At 39.6% G+C, this 21,213-nt stretch overlaps 1 protein-coding gene across 3 annotated transcripts; it reads right to left on the reverse strand.

The window, feature by feature from the left end:
• Positions 1–365: 365 nt before the first annotated feature.
• On the reverse strand, positions 366–19,560 carry LOC112572153 (multiple epidermal growth factor-like domains protein 10). 3 transcript variants are annotated; one of them, XR_003100950.1, is made up of 11 exons: positions 19,213–19,557; positions 18,293–18,532; positions 17,373–17,576; positions 16,825–16,935; positions 15,024–15,155; positions 14,608–14,739; positions 13,594–13,728; positions 12,717–12,810; positions 12,476–12,549; positions 11,923–12,139; positions 8,978–10,235 (listed from the first exon to the last, which is right to left on the reverse strand). XR_003100950.1 is itself a non-coding variant. In XM_025251706.1 (10 exons), exons 1-10 carry the CDS (start codon positions 19,295–19,297, stop codon positions 606–608), a joined length of 1,428 nt encoding a protein of 475 aa, XP_025107491.1. In that variant the 5' UTR covers positions 19,298–19,560; the 3' UTR covers positions 366–605. The 3 variants fall into 3 exon arrangements, 2 of the variants coding, with proteins under 2 accessions (XP_025107491.1, XP_025107492.1); XM_025251706.1 differs by lacking the exons at positions 8,978–10,235; positions 11,923–12,139; positions 12,476–12,549; ... (1 more) ...; positions 13,594–13,728; positions 14,608–14,739 and adding exons at positions 366–808; positions 1,112–1,194; positions 1,782–1,887; positions 2,462–2,593; positions 2,801–2,932 and having other exon boundaries at positions 19,213–19,560; XM_025251707.1 differs by lacking the exon at positions 8,978–10,235 and having other exon boundaries at positions 11,800–12,139.
• Positions 19,561–21,213: the final 1,653 nt, after the last annotated feature.

The raw sequence follows: 21,213 nt of genomic DNA on the forward strand, positions 1-21,213 counted from the left end.
TCAGCCGTTAGTCTATCGACAGCATGCTTACTTGAGTAAGATAATAGAGCATTTGTAAATTCGGTGATCACTTTTGTGTAAACAGTACACAGCACACTAGTTCACAGTTGTGGGGTTTTTTTTGTTGTTTTTTTTTTTGTTTTTTTTTCTTGTTGTTGGTTTTTTTTTTTTTTGTTTTTGCAGTATTAACTGATTCAAGAAAACGAGCAAGGTCGCACCTTCCCCAGCATCTCGGAGACTCATGGGAATCCACAAACATCATCCCTTGTCAGGCTTTTTTCGCTGATCCTTTATCCACAATACTACGATCATCTGCTGCTACCAAACTGAATATTCTACTTGAATTTCTAGTCTATAATAGCACATTTTTTGAAATCATTTATTATGGTAAAAAAAATTCATCTAGTAACCATTTAAAAGCATATTTTAGACAGCTATTTAATATTTGATTATTCTGTCACAAAGTGTTGCTAAAAGTCTTTAAAGCAAAAACAATTTTACTCTCACCTAAAAATATGAGTTGATATTTTAAGAATCTTTTTACAGTTAATAATTTATGGTCCAAGTGTCTATGAACAGTCTACAGAACAGATAATTATGATTAGTTATGTATATGTAAGTGCTGTTGGGTCTAGTGTCTGGGAGCTATGGTGGACACCCGTTGTCATAGTGACGGGAGTGTTTTCGTAGTCACGACGGTTAACGTGGGTGCCTGAAGCCTTCTGGCTGACGTCACGCTTGTCCAGCGCCTCGTACTCGTGCGAGGAGATGCTGAGGACATTCTCATAATTTCGCGGTTGGAGTTCACCTGCAAAGAAAATTTGTGGAACATTTACAGCTGTGCGCTTTTATGTATAAATATTTTTATCAACTGTATTCTACATTCTACAGAAAGGACAATTTTGTTAAAAATTGAATAAAATTATGAGTTTAATATATCTAGATATACACTTTGTTTTGAGGAAATGTTATTAATTTATTTTTATTTATTTTTATTGCTTTTCTTTTGTTGGTTTTTTGTTTAGGGGTGGGTTTTTGTTTTTTTTTGTTTTTTTTTTTACTTTCTCATATTTTGAATAAAATGTTTTATTCTGCTGCCAGCAATACTTACTCTGATCGCACGGTGACAAGATATCAGCAAGTGGGGGTATAGACCATCGCCGTTGTTCTCGACCCCTGCACCTTCCCAGACACCTGCCATGCATACATCTCAGCCTCAGCACAACCCAGCTATACTCAATAATACGCTAATATCACCAAGAAGGCGCATTTCACAGCCGAGCTAGTCTAAATAATATAATAATAACACTAAGAATGCCCGTTTCACAAACAATCTATACTGAATTATACTCTAATATCAACAAGAAGACACATTGTACAACCTACACAAGCATTCTAGTGACTTGATTACAGCTCTTGTGGTTCAGTGATGCTGTGGGACTACGGTGGTCTCACAAACATATTTTGAATGATACGGTAATTTCTTGTTTACATATCACCAGTAATTTCTTTTACTTCTGAGCTTCTTATTTCTTGTTTGTAGCTGTTTGATGGCAAGAACTGAGGTTTTTGAATTACTGATCATGAGTCTGAATGGTTTAGACGTACCATAATAAACATACTTCAGTGTGCAGTGGTCGGTTGTGTGTAAAATTGTATGTGCGTAAGGTTTTTAATAAATGTTTATGTACGCCTGTGAGAGAGAGACTGTCAACACGTGTGTTTGCAAATATCTAAAAATTAAAGAGGAAAACAGTTTAATGTCTTTCCTGACAACTCACATCCCGAACAAGGTGCCGATGAGGAAAATGAAGACACCACCGCCGATCCCGCCCGCTAGATGCCATATCAGAGTTGTCTTTTCCTTCTCATCGCTGCTCTTCTCGTCTGCAGGCATTCAAAAAGCAAAACAAGATCATAAAACTATAAAATCTCCGCCTTCTTCTTGTTTTACTGTTTTCTTCATTAATTATTCACCTGCATCATTTTCTAATATTAGATTCAGAATAGATTTAGCACAAACGAAGAATGCATTGTCTCCCTTTGGACTAAAGAGAACAGAAATATTTCTACCCTAAACTACTTCTTGTCTCCCTTGCCTGGTTATGTTTAGAGCCTGAATTCTACGTTTATAAACTACTTACAGTGTAATAAAGCAAATTACAATTAATACATACATAAGTGCGTGGGTAAGAGTCAGACAGAGGATAAAAACTGATAAAAAAATGAGAAAAATGAGAAAATAAAAATTTTTAAAAAGCTTTGAAGCGAGAGAGAGAGAGAGAGAAGTCTGATGCCAGCATCCACGGTAGTTCCAGCTCCAACAGTTTGTATTAAAGTTGTGATTAAAAAGCTCGTACCTGAATCTAACATCATTGTATCTCAGGACAAAGGCTACCATGTGAGTTATAATAGAGGCTACTATTTGAGTTATACCTGTCATGAGTAAATGCAGACTTACACTGACACAGAGGAGGCTGCCAGTCTGTCTGACACTGACATGTCCCGTCTGTCCTGCTACATGTGTTGTTACATCCTTCACCACAGGTGTTTTGACAGTCGTTAGACATGTTGTAGTGACCGTCCATGCAATCTTGTTTCAACATCACGAAAATATTAATTACTTCAAAATCTAGGACTGTATGTGTGTGTGTCACAAATTCATTAATTTATTAGTCATATTTCCAAGTGCTTTTATATCTAATTGTAGACACTTGTGAAAAACATCATTGTTACATGCTTTAGTGTCGTTCTGAATGACTTTACAGTTTGACAACTTTGTGCACAAATTTGTTCTTACGTTGACACAGAGGAGGATGCCATCCTGGTCGACACTGACATGTCCCGTCAGTCTTGTTACACGTGTCATGACATCCTTCACCACATGTGTTCTGGCAGTTGTTAGACACGATGTAGTGACCGTCTGAGCATTCTGTTTTACACACCATGAGTAAATAAAATATTGATTAGATTTATATGAATATGTGTGCGTGTGCGCGAGCATGCGTCTGTCTGTATGCAAGAGAGAGTGTGTGCGTTTATATACTTCATCTGAAAAAGTGTCTAGGGACAGTTGTTAAATAAGTTAAAAGATTATGATATCCTTTAATTTCATTTTTAATGTCTGCAGCTCTACAAAGTTGTACACAAAACAAAACTTGTTCGTACGTTGACACAGAGGAGGCTGCCATCCTGGCCGACACCGACATGTCCCGTCAGTCTTGTTACATGTGTTGTTACATCCTCTACCACAGGTGTTTATACAGTCGTTAGACATGTTGTAGTGACCGTCTGAGCAGTCTGTCAACAAAAACGGTGCTAGCAAACGATCATGACCAATTATATATTTTTAAAATGTGTGTACAATTGTTTATGTTGGTGTTTTTGTATGCACGCGTGTATGAGTAAATATTCTTGTGTACGAGGGTGGGCTCATTTCTTTCAACAGAAACCAGTACTCCACATTCACCTGTTTTATCACGAAAGACCGACCGAAACTGTCTATAAGAATGTTTATACTTTCTTCTCTACGAAATAACAGCTATCAGACGAGATGTTTAGGTCCTAGTGTGTTCTTTTTTCAAAGTTGAAAAGAGTGAGCGAGAGACAGAGAGAAGGCGTCAAAAAGGAAGTTCGCAAGACAGAGAGGAAGAGTGCTGGATGTCAGATAGAAGCGACAGGAAGAAAGAAAGACAGAAAGAGAGTCAGACAGAAAGAACAAAAGACAAGATGGAAGTAGTAACAGAGAATTACTATCTTTTCTCCGGACCTACCCTGGCAGTTAGAACCCCGCCATCCATTGCGACACTGACAGCTTCCGTTGACAGGATTGCACAATCCTTTGTCACAGCCACGTCCACAGGGGAGAGAGCAGTTTATACCCCAGTATCCCTGTGAGCAGTCTGTCATTATACAAGATATTTACATATTAGTCTTCAGCAAGAAATCAGTCGAATTAATTATTTTAATGGGAATCTTATATCTGCAACAGTCTTGGTACAACCAGCTGTAATCTCACAAAAATATTTCAATTTATTGCCAAAGAACAGAGAATTATAAGCTTTGTGTAGTCGAAGTTGTGCAAATTCACTCACCACGCTTCCTCACGAAGCTGACAAATAGTGATTTTCCTGTTTTCAATGTATGTATCATGTCATATTAATCTCCTTTATTCTCACTGATAAGAGAAAATACTTCCTGACTTGTGAACTACCTCTCTGTCTTTCTCTCTTTCTCACAAGATCTTTCTATATCCACGCTCCCTCTCTCTCTCTCACTGACTCTAATTCGTGACATGGAAGGTACCATCTGACAATGGTTTTTCTATCACCTTTCTCCACTCTTCCTTGGTGTGTTCAAAATTGTATAGCACGATCCTTAAATCCGTGGTTTCAGCGTTACGATTATCCCCCCTTAGAAATGAATTCTCTGCCCCCCAAAAGACCGCAATGATGTCATTCGAAAACAATCATGGCTACTTTTTTGCAATTTTGCAACCTGAATTTTTAGCAAAAGCGATTCAGAGCTTTAATGTCTGTTATTTTAGTCGTCATTTCTCTTTAAATATAAAATCATTTGTCAAGGTAAGAGTCTCTAAAGAAAAAACCACGAATACAAGTAGCACATATCTACATCAATAACACCACCAGACTGAGTAATAATTTTGTGCTAAAGCTAATTCAACCCTGTATAAAAGTGCACCAGCATAAGTTTACTGGCTTTGAGCTGAACATTTCACATCTACACTCTTACATCAACGCTGCACATCAATGAAATTTTAAAAGAAACTCGTTTTCCTGCCTTAATACCTGGAACGGGAAAGAGGAAACGAATCAGAACTGACATGGCAAATTATATTAAACCAAAATACATTTTGTACTTACTTGTTTGCTGTAATTGTACAACAGGTATGTACTGTATTTGTATAACTACAGACAGCATTACAAACATCGAGCAGATGCAACCCGCCATGCTATCTTCTCTGTACAGCCATTGCTCGCTACTTCCCTGTCCATATAGGGAAGATATTTCTTTAACCATGACACATGAAGTGTCAAGTTTTTATAGTTTGGGCCCTTCAGTTTACTAAGTGCAATAACGAGACAGACAAAGAAATCTCAGACATTTCATGATGTCAGTGGTTTCTTAATGACCATGATTTACAGTAAAATAGGAGAAACAATTCAATTCCGACCTCCGTGAAAGCTTTAAAAGCGTCTATTTTTTGTTGTTATATTAAAATGAGGTTGAATATGGTGCAAAAGGGTATTTCATCGTGTTTTCAAAATGACAATGTAAGTTCCTTAACTCTGGACACCAATAAAGTGTGTTCACAAAGCCAAACAGCAGTGCATGGAAAAGATCGCTCCTCCTCTTTGTGGAAGCGCCCTCGGAACTTAAATAAATTCTTTAAAGTCGTGTTCAATGCCTACAAAAAAGGAACGACTTCACCATGGGATTTGTCGAGGTGGCTATTGATAACATTAATGTAACTCGTAAAGAATATTTTTTAACTCAGTTGATAATACTATCTCATTGTCACCAGGAAATTACTCGTGTCTCAGCTGATTACAAAGTACAAAGCTCCGTCAGTGAATATTTCAATTTTATAAATGATCATTAAAAGCATTTTCACCGAAATGCTCACAATTATTGTCTCAAAAAAAACTGAAAATAGGAAATGTTTAATCGCCATGTTTGAGAAATATTGATCAAACTTCATACTTTTTTTCTTGCTTTTTGTTATTGTTTTAATTATGAATGTTTTACTTACTCCTCGACATTAACCATCACCAAATGATGATAAATCTCACCTTTAAACATCAATAGAAGCTAACCGCTGCTCTTACAAATTTATAGAAAAATGATGAGTTTTATGTTGGTGGATTTCGAAAGTTTGTCAAGTTGTTGGAAAAATCTGACGAAAGCTCGGCTTTTTTAGACAACCTAACACTGGGAAAGTACGACATGGAGGTTCAGGATATCAAAGCTTAGTTTGAGCCCGCGTGCTTATAGGACTTATCATGTCTGCGTTGCTGTGCAGGAGAAGGAAGCAGGAGGAAAGTGCAGACTGTTATCGCGTCACGTGACGCTCCCTCAACGCGCTGATAACCGTCAGTCGCGTCCTGCACGTTGTTTGCTACGAGCTTCACAGGTCTGGGTACCACCCGACACCTGACGACACTGAGCCTGTCTCCCACCCTGGGTGTCACTGACTTGTCCTGTCAAACCTGCTGTAAGTGCTGATACACGCTCCACTTAAATGTTTGTGGTCCCCAGTTAAGTATTTTGCCAATCAACACCGCAAAACCTATTTTAATACCCACACTTATTAACATTTTTTTTTCTTTAAAACGTGTGTGCAGATCTACGTACACAGATACACATGAGGTACAACACATGGATAGTGCGTATGCACTTACTTTGATGGTCTACAAACTTTTGTGCATCCTGGTCTATGAGGCTGTGAATGTCTTTCATTAGTGATTAATGTTATTAATTAAGAGTTATTAATAAAACAGACACACAGAATGACAGACGGACGGACTGACGAACGGTCATACGGGTGCAATTTGGGGGCTGCCATCCTCTTCGACAGATACAGGATCCGTTTACAGGATTACATTCGTTCTGACAGCCGCCTCCACAGCTGAGCGAGATGGTCGAATCTGTTGAATATAACAAGAAATGGGTGATCAAAAAATAACATCAACCAAACAAACAAACAAAACAAACAATTTTTTTTAATGTGTTGATAAAACGAAGGAAAGCTCCACACAAGTGAATAGTGGTTCACATCTACTTATTTATTTTTATTTACTTTATTTATTTAATTATTTATTTTGACTTTCTAAAACCAAACTAGCGGGAATACATGTAGTGCCCACTTTTCAGACACTTTTATCTGATATCACAATTTCTTCCGCTTTATATGTTAGGCGTCTGATGGTGTCAAGAGTTTTGTTCAGAAGACTACCCTTCAACAGAGTTACATCAGAACTGTCCTGAGTGTACCCCATGTAACTTGATACCTGTGTACATCAATGAAAATTTCCTTAATTGATTTTTAAATGTTTGATCTCTTATTTCACCACCAATAACGATAAAAAGGTAAAGGCAAAGATACCAATAGTGTGTACAATTTCTTAAACCAAAACACCTTTTGGTACTTACTTGTACTTGTGCTGACGGATTGCAAGTTTGCAACATATAAATACAGTATTGGAATGATAGTCCCCGTACACACACTGCCCTCCATTCTGTGCCTTTTCAGACCTCTTTTCTTTACTTCCCGGTCTGTGGAGAGATGAAGGTTCTTTTCCTGACCCGTGATATGACGAGGCAACAATAACTGATAGCTTGAACTCTTCGGTTTAAATAAAGGTGCATTCAAGCTACAGGTAAGAATATCGCTTAAACCGTCTGTCGTCAGAAGTTGCCTCATGGGTTGCACACCTGTAGCGCACAGCAGACAGGGAAGGGGAGATATAACAAGAAAAAATGTGGCTTAGGTGTGTGTATCAGTGTGTGCTCATGTGTACCTGTGTGTGAGTGTTGAGGGGTTGTATTAGTGAATATTTGACCTTTGACTCACACCTCTAACCTTAAAGAAAAAACTGTATAGCAAACCGTTATTGGGTGGAATCGGTGACAGAGAGAGAGAGCTGTACAGATTCTACAATCTGTTGCACTCTTCCAGTTTTAAATTATATAGAAATAAACAGTAAAAATGCCTCAAATAAAAACATAGAATAAAGCACCATAAGGAAAAAAAATTCAAGAGAATAACACAAAAATGTATTTCGCATCAGTATGTAAAATCAGGATAGCAATAAAATAAGAGAATTAATTAATAACTCACTGATTCGTGTTGCTGTGTCAGACTCTGACAAATCTGTTTTTGAAAACCCGTAGCTTGCTGACACTCGTCAAACTCGGGGTTTCTAAGAATTTCCTTCCTCTTTATACCCGTTGTCAACAGGAAGACAGATTGGCAGAAACAGTAGAATAAAAAGACCCAATGGATCGTTTAATTTTTTTTAAACTGACACAGAATGTTGTTTATCTTATTTGAACTGTTTCTTCAAATGTGGAGACTTCTATATTTTCTATTTTGTTTTTCTGACCGATCGAAAGAAAACAATCAACAAAACGACACCTGAAGTATACAGGAAATGTTACTTATTCGTTCTTTCTTCTGTATTGAAGGTTTGTTTTACCATATCAAAATGCAGAAAATATCTTTGACATAACCTCATACCATTGTAAAGGATAAAAATGCTGGTTTTAAAATTATCCCCACTGTTCAAAATAAACAGTTGTTGTCACAGTGCAAGAATGGTTTGTGTAAGACCAACTGCTAAGTGCAGGTCTGACGCGGAAGAAATAACACCTGAGACTGTTTACCTACCCTAGTGCTATTTTTAGGCTGTTTACCGATTCTTAGACAATGGATCATGTTTATGCAACCATTAGCTTTTTTCAGTACCAGACTGTTTATTTCTCTTTCTGATTCACAAAATGACCAGCAAGAAGTAGAGCATATCGGATACAAATTTTGAAAGTTAGAAACACACACACACACATGCACAAACACCCATACTTATATAAATATATATTCAAGGACAAGGTTTAAACGTGTCAGTACAAATCCATAATGCAAACAAACAATACGTGTTGCTGGCATTGAAATATTTACTCTTTATGTAGAGCCTTTTTATATCTATGCCATGTATAATTTGCAAATCACAGAAAATATTTCGCGTGGAAAAATACTAAGAAACTAGCAAACTACTCGCAGAAAAGAAAGGTTGTGTGCTCATATGCCTGAGTACAGCTCATGCCTCTCCACAGCACAAAGTTGTCTTCGCCAGCCAAGCTCGTTCTCAGCCACACACACTCTTTCTGTTAGTCTTTTCCTTTTGTGACTGTAGAAGAGTTCTGAAAGGTGGTTGGTAATAAAATAAGTGAAAAATACTTTTTTACAACACTCTTTTATTTTAAATATACTGAAAAGGGTACAATAATTGTTCGTTGGGCATCAAGATATTCTTCAATCCATAGAACTGAAAATATAAAAGTGTGAGGGACACTCTTAGAAGCTATTAATTGTAAAATATTGTACATGAGTAGCAAACATACATACGCATTGTTCTGTATAACAGGTTTATTTTACGTCTGTAAATGGCGGCGTCTTTTGTTGTGTGGTTGTTAAGTTGTTTGTTTATTTTGTTTGCTTCTTTGTTTGTTTGTTTGTTTGTTTGTTGTTTGTTTGTTTGTTTGTTTGTTTGAATGCAATCATTCAGGGGAAGGAAGTACATGTATTCGTTTTTTGTGAAATGCAGGTCTAGTTAGGGGAGATAACCTATACTTTACTAGTCGTAGCGCAGAAGTTACCTATCTCCCCTGATTCAGGTTATGAGTTCTCTAAAACACATAAGCGCCTAAATTGCATTCCTGACTCTGTGTGTGCATCCTACGTTGGTCTCTGCTTTCGTCAGGCGAGGTCAAATTTAGTGACCCCCAAAGTGCGTATTACTTTATAGTGCATCGTCACTTCTTCAATCACACATCTAGTTTGTCTTCCTTGAGCTTCAAAGGATCAGTTAAATCTGAACTTTCCCAGTTTCTGCCAGCATAATGCTCATGTCTGCTTTTGTGTTGGCCCGACTGGGTTACTGTTTATTTCTACAACTCCATATATGTCATTCTCGCTAACCACCTACTGAACAATCTTCAGAATTTTTTTCTTTCATTTCAAGTCATATTATGTACAGCAATACAAATAACAATAATAAAGCTTACATAAAAATAAGAAGAAACCAGGAAAACAACACACAAACACACACACGCGCGCGCGCACTCGAACATATCTCTTTTCACCTCCTTCCTACAGTCTTCTACAAGTTTGCTTGCATACAATGCACAAATAAAGGTTTAATTACACGAAGTAAACTCTCCCCATCAATTAGATAGGTTAATACAAGTTCCACAGTATAATATCTCGAAATAATTATGCTCGTATTGTCTTCCAAAGGCGAAAAACGAACCACGACACACGCCTCCTTCACCAGCGTCACTGTCTACATGTCCACTTCCGTTCATCTCTTCGAACTATGTCTACATTTGAAGCGTTCTAATCAACCCTCATAGTCCGCCTCTTTAAGAAATATCTTGCACATCCAAGAGTACTGCTCCACCCACTCCTCAATATTTCATCCATGGGATGTGTGTGTCAGTGGCGTAGGAAGATGTTCGGCGTTGGGGGGGCAAACTCCCTGCTGACAGTGAACGGCGTTCGCACTCGCACATTACGTAAAAAAGATGGGGGGGGGGCGGTACTGCACGCACGCACGTACACTGAGGTAGCATCACACACGCTGTTATTGTTAAAAGGCAAAGCAGAATTAAATAAGAAAAAACAAATTAAAAGAATGACTCCCGGCTAACGCATTCACAACGCATACTGGCCAGGGTAGCCATCGGGTGGAAAAACAAAGGTAAATATTAATTAAGCCTACTCACCCAACGGCTCGTGACACGCTTTGTTCTATCTCACAACAAACGCGGGGAAAATGGTTGCTGGAACCCTCTTCTAGACACCACGCCAGTTCCAGCGACAGTACACACAGCACGTGGCAAACCCCCGACTACTCCCAGAGACGGGCACAGGTCTCTCCACCAGCAAAAAATCTCATCTTCCGCCCCGCCGTCTTCCCAGTCCACATATACCTGTGTGGCAGGTTTCTATAGGCTTCGAGAAACCTCCAGAACCTTTCCCTACCCACAGGGCCCAGCGTCCGCGAGATAAAACACGTTACAAAGAGGCACAGCCCTATACCTGAACTCGGTGTCCACACACCCTGGGAAAATAGCCCCATCCACCTCAAAGAGAACCAAAGAGACCAGAGAGGAAGGGACGCAAGGCTACCGTATAATTAAGGGCCATAAACTGGCCAGACCACCGTGGCCAGGGGACGAAACTAGGGTGGGAATGGCCGCAGGGCCACCCCTTCCTCGCTCCGCTACCCGACGGTGCTGAGCCAGCGATGCGACACGTTCTATGGCCATCTACAAAACACGGACACATATATACAAACCAAACAGTATAACACAGATAACTTATGTTGAGTACCAGCCACAGTCGTTGATGATAAAAGAGTGCCTTGTGTAGTTTTAGAAATGTTACTTTTGCACTTCCCCCTGAGTCGTAGATAGCAATAATACCAGTCTCTCTGTCTCTAAAGAAAACAACCAATATAGGGACTCGGAGTCTTTGCCTTACTTAGGTGAAGTCAAAGCCGTCAATTCGCACTAAACCGTTGGTGTCTAGTGAGATGGAAGTCCTCGTGCTTCGCTAGCTTTTCACAAAGTGTAAGGGTTCCTGTCTGATTGGCAAGACTCACTGGGGTATTGGTATGCAACTAATTCGTTACTGGCTTTCTGTGTTCCCATGACCAGTGCGGCCCCTATGGTTGTAAGCGATAGCAGATAATTTTAGGGCGACAGCGAGTGGGTGGGGGATGTTTTATGTTGGTCAAAGGAAAACCGCCAAAGAAAAGGCGTCGCATTATGGGGGAGGGGGAGGGAGACCACACTCGATGTACCGATGTACTGTCCGGCTGCTTTCTTCGCTCAGGCTTCAACACAGCCTGCAATTAGCATGGCAAACAATACCAACGGACTGTCCCCGATCTGATCGTCAGAGGTGTTAGAGCCTCCACTTGCCTCAGGGCCCGCTTTTGTGACGGTGATGACCGTCTCCTCTCTACGTTCCCCTACCTTTCTTTGGTTCTTTGCTCTTTGTGAGGAATTACGTCTCAAATATTGGGGGGGCAAAAGGATATTCCTGCCCCCCCTGTATTTTCCTTGGGGGGGCGGCTGCCCCCGCTGCCCCCCTGGTTCCTACGCCACTGTGTGTGTTCAAGGTAAGTCTGAACTTGCTGCCATCTACCTTGCGAGGGCAGCAAACTACTGGGATTCTATCTGACAGTCATGTTTTCATAAACATCATCAGGCAGGTCGAGGCTGGTGTATAAACTGCCCTGATTACAGTCACCGGGCTGTTCCACTGTTTCATATATGTCCTTGCTGAAGCTGGTGTTCTCGTATTCGTTGAACGTTTTACTTGGCGGTTTACCTGAAAAGATTAAAAATCATCTCTTTAAAATAGTGGAATTTAAATAATAAAATTTATTAAATATTTACAAAACTCTCCAAAATGACTAGAATAAGTACTAATGATTGGATGCTGTACGAACCAATGAGCCACAAAATTGTATTCACACCAGAGTCAGCTTCAAAGCAGGTCAAATGCAACAACGAATTTTAAGGAAAGAATCTACAATCATCTTTGCTTATATAAAACAGCTGCCTATTTGGAATAGGAAACCTCTTTCTGGCCTTTGCTTTTTCCACAGGAGTTTGTCTTCTGTATTTCTGAGAAAACCTATCAGTCAGTTTTACAGGTACGTACCCCGCTCACGCGCCGTCAAGATGTCATCGTGTGGAAGAGCTGGGTGTTGCTGACTTCTGCACCTTTTCAACCGCCTGAAAATTGTTACAGTCCTTTGACTGATACTCTCTAATTCAGTATAACAAGGAATTAAAGCTTCCATCTGTGTGTGTTTGTGCGTGTGAGAGAGAGAGAGAGAGAGATCATATGCAGTTGTATTCATTTGAGGAGATTGAGAAGAGACGACAAAGAAACAACTCACATGCCGAGTATGATGCCGAAAATGAAGACAAGAGCACCGCCACCGACTCCGCCTACGAGAGGCCATATCAGACTGACCTCTCCCTTGTGAGCAGCTGCACATTAAAAAGAAATGATGACATCCAGTAATACCTCATGCTATTAACCATGTAAACAACATTTCCCTTTTCTTCTCTGATTATGCATCGATATTATTACTGTAACAAAGTAGAATCATGCAAACATAAACTGACAGACCGACAAAGACTTGTTAGGTGCTCCATTTAAATAGTCATGTCTACTGCATTTTATTTTTCCCGTTTGCTCAGCTGTGTAAGATAACTTTAAATTTTCTATGTCCAGTTTTAATAAGTTGATGTAAAATAAAGTCTGAACATTAAAAGTTGAATGTGACCCAGCTGATTTATATATATATCTGCGTAGACTTAAACATGGTGCAGTGAAAACAGGGTATAACTAAATGTTTTTAACACTAGGAAGATGATGTGAAGGCCCTGTGGAGCCTTTTATTATCAACGGCGAAGCCATAGAGCAGGTCAAGAATTTCAGGTCCCCGAGAACTATTATCTGGAATGATCTCAGATGTGACACAAATATCATGTGAATAGGAAGGAACACTCAGGTCCAGTTGTACTGGGCGGGGATTGAGAGTGTGCAGACATGTCCACGGCAGAACATCCCACCTGAGAAACATTCTGATCCAAAAGAAGTAGTCTCTGCCGTAGAACAGGGTAAGAAAGGAATAGTGAATGTCTCTTCTTGAACTCTGTGGGAACTGTGTGTAGTGGTGTCTTATGCTCTTTGTCAAGACCTGTGATTAACTTGTGTTCTACAAAAGACATAGAAGCTAGTCATATTTCAAGTTCTGGCAAACTTACTTTGGCACAGTTGTGTTTCGAATCCTTCTGAGCAGCCATCAGGACAAGTACCATAAACAGGATCACAGGCTTTATTGTCGCGACAACGTCCACACTCACTGGTGCATTTCTTACCGTAACGACCAGCATAGCAATCTGCGAGCGGAAAGTTCTTTATTATAAGATGTATTTAAGTTGACTGGAATCAATGTGTTTAATGATAAAGAGAAAAAAGACAAGGATGATGTGGCAATGATTACCTACGTGTAAACAGATGTGTTTATTTATCTTTTATTTTTCTTTTTACAAACACATGTTAATGTCCTCACCAAGACAGTCGACAGCAAGAATGTAAAAATTGAAGTACGAACTTAGGTGTAAATAAAATTAAATTAATTCTGAGAAGAAATACAAAACGAAGGAAAGGGTAAAGAATAAGAGTCTTTAAAAATAGATACCTAGAAGCAAAATGTTGCAAGTGTTATCAAGCATATATTATACTTGTGATAACAAGAAACGACAATTAACTCCTGGTAACAGGAGGTTACATTGATATGGACAAATTCTTGATTCGCCAAATCAATTAAAAAAAAAACACAACCGGTGATCGGAAAAATCAAGATTCAACAAGCGCTGAGAAAGTAACCGTAGGAAAGATTCCTGAAGAAGCAGTGGTTGATATTTTTATTACAGTCAATGCTAAGAATGCATGCAGACCTTTTGGTTTCAACTATTATAGTTTTCCTTCTTATATTTGAAGTTGTCCCTTCCTCGCCGCCCTCAGAGCTCTGCTTCATTGAACAAATATAGATAAGAGGTTTGGCTGCGATTAGCGGGGTCAAACTCTTGTTTTTATTTATTATTATTTTTATTACCCTGTCATGAACGGCTTTAACGTTCGCAAAGGTGCGTTGACGGATGTGTGAGTTAAAGACGAGCTCATCTGATCTCGTCGGACACAAACTTACAGAAAAAAAAAAACGAAAGTGTGTAGTCATCCTCTCGACACATGTCATAATAAACATGTGTTCCTACCTTGACACAGAGGAGGCTGCCATCCAGTCTGACACTGACATGTCCCGTCAGTCCTGTTACACGTGTTGTTACATCCTTCACCACAGGTGTTTTGACAGTCGTTAGACACGTTGTAATGACCGTCTGAGCATTCTGTAGGCAAGCATGATATTATATAAGCATTATGCTACATTAGCAAAGTATTAAATGTTAGTTTTTTTAAATGTTTCTCAACTAAAAATTTCTACATGAAATAATAATTGTAATAGATTATGTTAATGAAAGACAAATTCTGTTAATTTTCATTAGACGTTTAATAACTGCCTAATATTTAATACTGCTTATTTTAAAACGTCGTATTTGAATAAAAACAAACTCCCTAATTAATACAGACACCTTCCAATTTAAAAAATAGTTTTTAGTTATTGTATTCTTACGTTGACATAGAGGAGGCTGCCATCCTGGCCGACACTGACATGTCCCGTCAGTCCTGCTACATGTGTCATGACATCCTTCACCACAGGTGTTTTGACAGCCGTTAGTCTTGTTGTAGTGACCGTCTGAGCAACCTGTTATCACCACAGTATACAGTAGGTACTGTACAGTATACAGTGAACTGAGGCAAGATCCGTGTGTGAGTGCGACATACCCTCTACATAAATGTGTAGAACTATGTAACTGGTAGACAGGAAAAGTCTTGTGGAAGGCCAGTAGAAAATAAATGTTTTGTGTCATTGTAATCTGTCAATGTCTTTCTTAACTATAAACAAAGTTACTTATGATTGTTTTATCTCGTGACTGCTTTTACTCTTTAAAGAAGAAATAAAAATACTGCTGTCGTTGAACTTTGCAATCTGGTTCGTGTCTTACGCCATCAGAGTCACAATTATCTTACATATCATATACACCACCAAAGTTCATGAGTAGATGACTGCCGACCCTTTGATTTCTCTCAGTCCTCGGAAATCAAACGTAGGTCAAGTACATGAGGCGAGGTTACCGCAATTTCCGGTTTTTTCATGTTGTCTTCAGTTTAGTCAAGTGTATTTACGTGAGTCATCAGAGTAGCAACATAGGAAACACTTCTTCTCTTGATGTCCACTGACATGAGGGGCTGAGAGCTTGTGTTAGGCAACGGAGACAAGAGGTCTTCAGTGATGTCAGAAATGATGGAGTTCGTCAAAAACCTGTTTGTTTGTTTGTTTGTTTGTTTGGTTTGTTTGTTTGTTTGTTTGTTTGTTTGTTTGTTTGTTTGGGGTTGTTTGTTTGTTTGTTTGTTTGGTTGGTTTTGGTTGTGTTTGGTTTGGTTGGTTGGGTTGGTTGGTTTGGTTGGTTGGTGTGTTGGTTGGTTGGTTTGGTTGGTTGGATTGGTTGGTTGGTTGGTTGGTTGGGTGGTTGTTTGTTGGTTGGTTGGTTGGTTGGTTGGTTGGTTTGGCATGCTCAAACAAAAGCTGGCATGGTTAGTCTCTCTCACTAGCGCCAAAGACTTCTTAGATCACGTGACCTAAGTGACCTGTGAGTTCGGTTTTTATGCTTGTCATAAGTGCACCATGAAAGTATCACACTGTATCACACCTTCTAGGTGCTTGGGTGGTGCTTCGTGGAGAAGACGAGGTTTTATGGGGATTTTTTCGGCTGGAGGTCGCTTCGGTCAGCTGTGGTTGTTTTTCTGTTCGTTAGCCTGGTGCAGCTTGTTTGGAACATTTTACAATGTCTGAATATTTGACGGCTGAATGCAACACGTTTCATGGTGGCAGTCGGCGGAGAGTGTGTTTGGCTAGATTACAATTAATCCGGATACAAGATGGGTCAATTCTAAGCTGCTGAACCGTGTGACACTACTTAGCCAAGTTTATGGCCAGAGTGGAATTAACGGTTTCAGCGCTTCCGATGTGCATCAAAATTAGACAAAGACGACGAAACAGTTGAGGTCAGTGCTCTGATCGATGAGCAATGATGGCTAACTCATTTTCATTTCATTTGATCAAGCTGTTCCACAGTTTGTTTTAGAAAAGTTCTGTTTCTTTTTTCCTAAAACGCAAATATTCCCAACGTACAGGACTTTCCATGTTTAAGTTAATCAACCTAGTGTCCCCGTGTTAACCGTCCTGGTGTGCACGCTACTCACTACTGGAGATAAACGCTCTTATGCTCATCGATTCAGAATACAAATAATACGAGTATTTGTATTGTTTTTGGATGTAAATTTTTTTGTTCGTGTTCGTTTCATTTATTTACCTTTCAAGCATGAGCCATCCTCTGGGTCACAGCTGTTTTCCTCGCCTCTTCCTAAGCAATAAGCGCTGCAGGGATTCTGACAGTTGTTTCCCCACCACACAGTATCGCAGACTGTAAAGAGGGAATTTGCTCAAGCGGCAATAAAGTACAAACAAAATTACTGACCCCTACTTTAAAAACCATGTTTACATCTTAATAATTCTAAATCATAACATGTATGGAAATAGCATCGGTTTCGAATGTTTACTAGTTTCTTACTATTTATTAACAGCAAGCTCCTTAAGCAAGCTTATCCGAAAATATTAATTTTAATTGCTCAATGTTCTTATGAAAAATACACATGAACATTTTACTGTTTTATGCAAATATTTTATACATCTTCCTCAATGATATTTTTGTGCAATGATATTAGTCGATCTCAATATATATAATGTATTGTGTGTGTGTGTGTGTGTGTGTGTGTGTGTGTGTGTGTGTGTTTCTATGTTTGTGCATGCTGTTTGTTTGTTGGTCCTTATAGTTTATTATTAATACATTTTAATACATACCCCACACCTGGACTTCACATATGTTAAGAAGTGGCACCTTATCTGAAGGTGAAACCAGGTTTCTAGTGATGTTGACGACTCTCCCTCTTTGATTCGCTTGTAGTGACAAGTCCGTAGTCACGGTGATGTCCTCTGTGGCGCCAGGAAATGTCTTCACGAGAGAACTGTCCAGCCACACCTTAACACCAGTCATTCTTTGCTCCTCTGCAAATTATGAGGACAGTATACGAAGCATTTATAAATCTTACTAAGTACCAACAGCAAACTCTAGTATAACAAACTACCGCTGAGCTTAGAAAACAAAATGAAAGTCAAGGTTTAAGGTACGTGCTTCCATCTAGTGACGATTTCAAGGGGAAGAGAAGTGAACATGGTAGGAAACTCAAATGACAGCCAGTCCTGAGACCAAACCTAACTTCCATAGAAAATTACGTGCCTCCAGAGACGAGATTTGAACACAGGGCCAATCGATTCTCGATTCGGTGGCGATAAGTAGAAGTTGTCTTGCCACTCCGACACCCTCCCGCTTCACCCTCCACCCTACCTCATGCCTCGTATTTCAGTTACTCCAGAAAGAGGAAGTCAATTTATAACAACGAAAATATAATGTAATCTTCGTGTGTAACCTAATCTGTGGCGTTTTCTTTCAGACGAACACAAACTAGATGGTCTCGACAGCACCTCGTTGTCATTCCCCTATTGATGACGCGAGAACTTTTTGTAACCATTGTTGTTTACCTTTTGACACCAACCATGTCGAGGGCTTATTGCTGGAAACAAAACATTTAAAAATGATTTGAACAGCAACAGCAAGGAAAAGTTAAGTTAAAGGAAAATTGAAGAGGAAATAGAATGGAATTGAATGAAAAAAAAGATGGCTTGACACAGGACAAAGCCATGCTTGGCCAGGTTTCTCTTACGTCCACGGCGCCCGTAGATGGTAATTTTGTGAACTGTGAACTCCTGTCCCAAATCCACCCACCAGAAGGGCCTGTTGTCCTCCAGCGAGGTGTGGATGCAGTTGGGTGGCTGCTTGGTAATGTCAAATGTTGTGTTGGTGTTTCCATTGATCGCGGATGAGCAATTTCCAGAGATATACAGACCTTCGTTTTCACTATGACGAGAACTGATGCCACACTCTTTGTAAATAGCCACATTTCCTGTTTAAAAATATAGAATTCAGAAGAGGGTATAATATGTTATGTGATAGTATATACTATGCTCTGAAAGGTGGAACACTATCCAATGTGAGAGATTACACTATGTAAGACAGTAGACTATGTGAGAGGATATGCTAGACTATGTGAGGAGTGCACTATACTTTGTGTGATGGTATATTATGCTATGAGAGTTGGTACACTATCTTGTGTGAGAGAGTATTTCGCTATTGATTGTGTTTCGGTGTGTGTCACCGATTGCCAGCGAGTCTGCTGTCTACAATTACGGAAGCCGTTGTAAGAACTGTAAATAAAATGTGTAATATTATCTTCCACTGCAAGGACTTACTAGAGTAGGACTCACGAGCCATTGACAAAGACATAGATGCACTGGTCTTGTTTTTGTATACTATATATAGATAATGTGCCTTACTTTTGTGAGAGGTATACTATACAAAATTCCAAAATTATGCTAAATAATAATCAAAGACTTTAAGCTTTATCATTACATGCAACAAAATTCAGAAGCTGTGATGTTCTTTAAAAAACTTCACAGTTTAGCAAACCCTAATAACTACAGAGGTCCATGGTTTAGCACAGCTCAATCACTACACATTCTTAGGTCAGTCTAAATGAATATAAGTGATTAGAGTTTGAAAGATATTCCAGAACTGAATACTTACTCATCTGGTTGCACTGTACAGCACACAAAGACAACATTTCTAACAACACAAGCAACACAGTTCCCGTGTAGTCGCAGTGCGCCATTTTACTTGTTTATCAGTCTTGTTCGTTTACTTCCTGGTCTGTGAAAGACTAGTTAAGCGGAAACAACATAATTAAATAATAGAGTGTTATCAGACGAGGCTTGGAGATTTATCACTCGCCATTTTTTACATGGCACCTTATCTCACAACAATTCTTTCATTCGTATGTTCCCTCAGAAATATGTTCAGGAGATATAAGCAACTGCGAATTTGTCTTTCAGTATAACAAAACTTTCAGCTTTTCCGTATTTTCTCGCGGTTAGTCATTTCCTGTCAGCATGTCGAGTGACCCAAGAGCCGTCTAACTGCTATTATCACTGTGTAGAAGACAGATAATAATACAGGGATAAAGCGGCATTCAAACTAAGTAGCATTCATCGTATCATTATATTATGAAAAGCATATTTTTGTATTATTAATTAAACCTTCTTTCTCGAAATAAGAAATATAATTTGTACAGTATTGTCCCTTTTTACGAGCGTTAAAGGGGCATAACTGTGAAGAACGTTTACTTCAAGATTACGTCCCTTCATATTTTTTTAAAAGCTTGTTCCTTAAAGTGTCTACCAAAGAAAACAGATTAAAACAAAAACGTATTTAAAAGACAATATTTTAACGGCTCCATCATGCAGCTATGCAGGTGCGCATGCGAACACGTGCACAAATAGAATACTGTTTATTTTTTTTAAATTATTTTATTGATGTTGCGCAATGTGAAGGCGCAGTATAGTGATCGTACAATGATTTCAACATCGACACATCGGCGCTGAACACTTTTTTATGATATAAGTGATGTTCTACTCAGCAGATGGTTTCCCAAGGGCATAATTACGCATGTCCTTGCTCTTCTTAATCTGATTGACCAAGCAACCTTTAAAAAAATGTCGGCGTTGAGTTGATCTTGAACCACTGGAGGCGCATTCCGCACACGTACACTTGAGTGAAAAAAACACACATTCTCTCTCTCTCTCACACACACAGATGGGGGTTATTGTTGATTGGCTAGATGATACAACTCTTTTAAGACATAATAGGTTACGTGGGTGTAGGTGTGTGAGGAGAGGGGATGCTTGGGTAAAGGGGTGACGGTGGTGTATGAGTGTGTGTGGGGAGGGTCTTTGGATGCACGATGGGAGAGGACTGGCATGACCAGTCGGAATCTCATTTGGCACAGCTACATCACCAGGTTTGCTGCCAAGTACCAGATGTGCAAGTTTGAAAAAGTTCTCAACCTGCTTTACAGTTGCGATACGTGGGTTCTGCTTACTAACATCCCCTATTACCCACGGCCTCCACCACCACCACCACCACAAAAAAATAATAATCCAAATATTCGAAATCAAGTTCATGAGGAAACTGCTCCAAGTTTTCGAGCTGGAACACCATCTAGTATAAAGAAGAATGGTCGTCTCCCTCGTGAGTGACAAAGAGCTTCTTCTGGCCCCTACTTGTCTGGTTTGGACATGTGACCCCAGACAACTCAGACCATACTCTGGAGGGGGTCCGACGTCGACACCGAGTTAGACAGAGGAAGAAGTGGCTGGTAAACATAAAGAAATGAACCGTCAGTCGCATGCAGGACCTACTTACCGCCGCTCCAGACAGGTCATTGTGGCGAGCCTTGGCCGCCTCTCCCAACCAAAACAACCTGACCAGAACAACCAGCACAGGTCAAAGGAATAAATCAACGACGAAGCAAATCGTGCAAAAAACGGGAAATTGTTGGTGTAGTGCGTGAGTAGGAATCATCATTAACAACGATGTGTGTGTTGTTCTATTGGCTCGACGGTTAGCGCTGATATCCTTAACATCGCCAGCCATGGATCCTGAAACAGGAGCATGCCTTGTAAACACCCGCCACTAGTCGTCGATCGTGTCAACAACCCAGCAAGGCGATGCCACAGTACGAGCAAACAA

The sequence above is a fragment of the Pomacea canaliculata genome, linkage group LG9 (genome assembly GCF_003073045.1).
Source record: "Pomacea canaliculata isolate SZHN2017 linkage group LG9, ASM307304v1, whole genome shotgun sequence".
In the NCBI taxonomy this organism is placed as follows: domain Eukaryota; kingdom Metazoa; phylum Mollusca; class Gastropoda; order Architaenioglossa; family Ampullariidae; genus Pomacea; species Pomacea canaliculata.

Excerpts from the sequence above, each read along its gene's own strand:
- LOC112572153 (XM_025251706.1), bottom strand. The coding sequence starts at position 19,297 with ATGGCGCACTGCGACTACACGGGAACTGTGTTGCTTGTGTTGTTAGAA. Across the intron at positions 17,577-18,292 it reads CATCTACGGGCGCCGTGGAC|AGGAGCAAAGAATGACTGGT; the intron begins GTAAGAGAAACC and ends CATAATTTGCAG. Across the intron at positions 1,195-1,781 it reads ATCGGCACCTTGTTCGGGAT|GTGTCTGGGAAGGTGCAGGG; the intron begins GTGAGTTGTCAG and ends TATGCATGGCAG.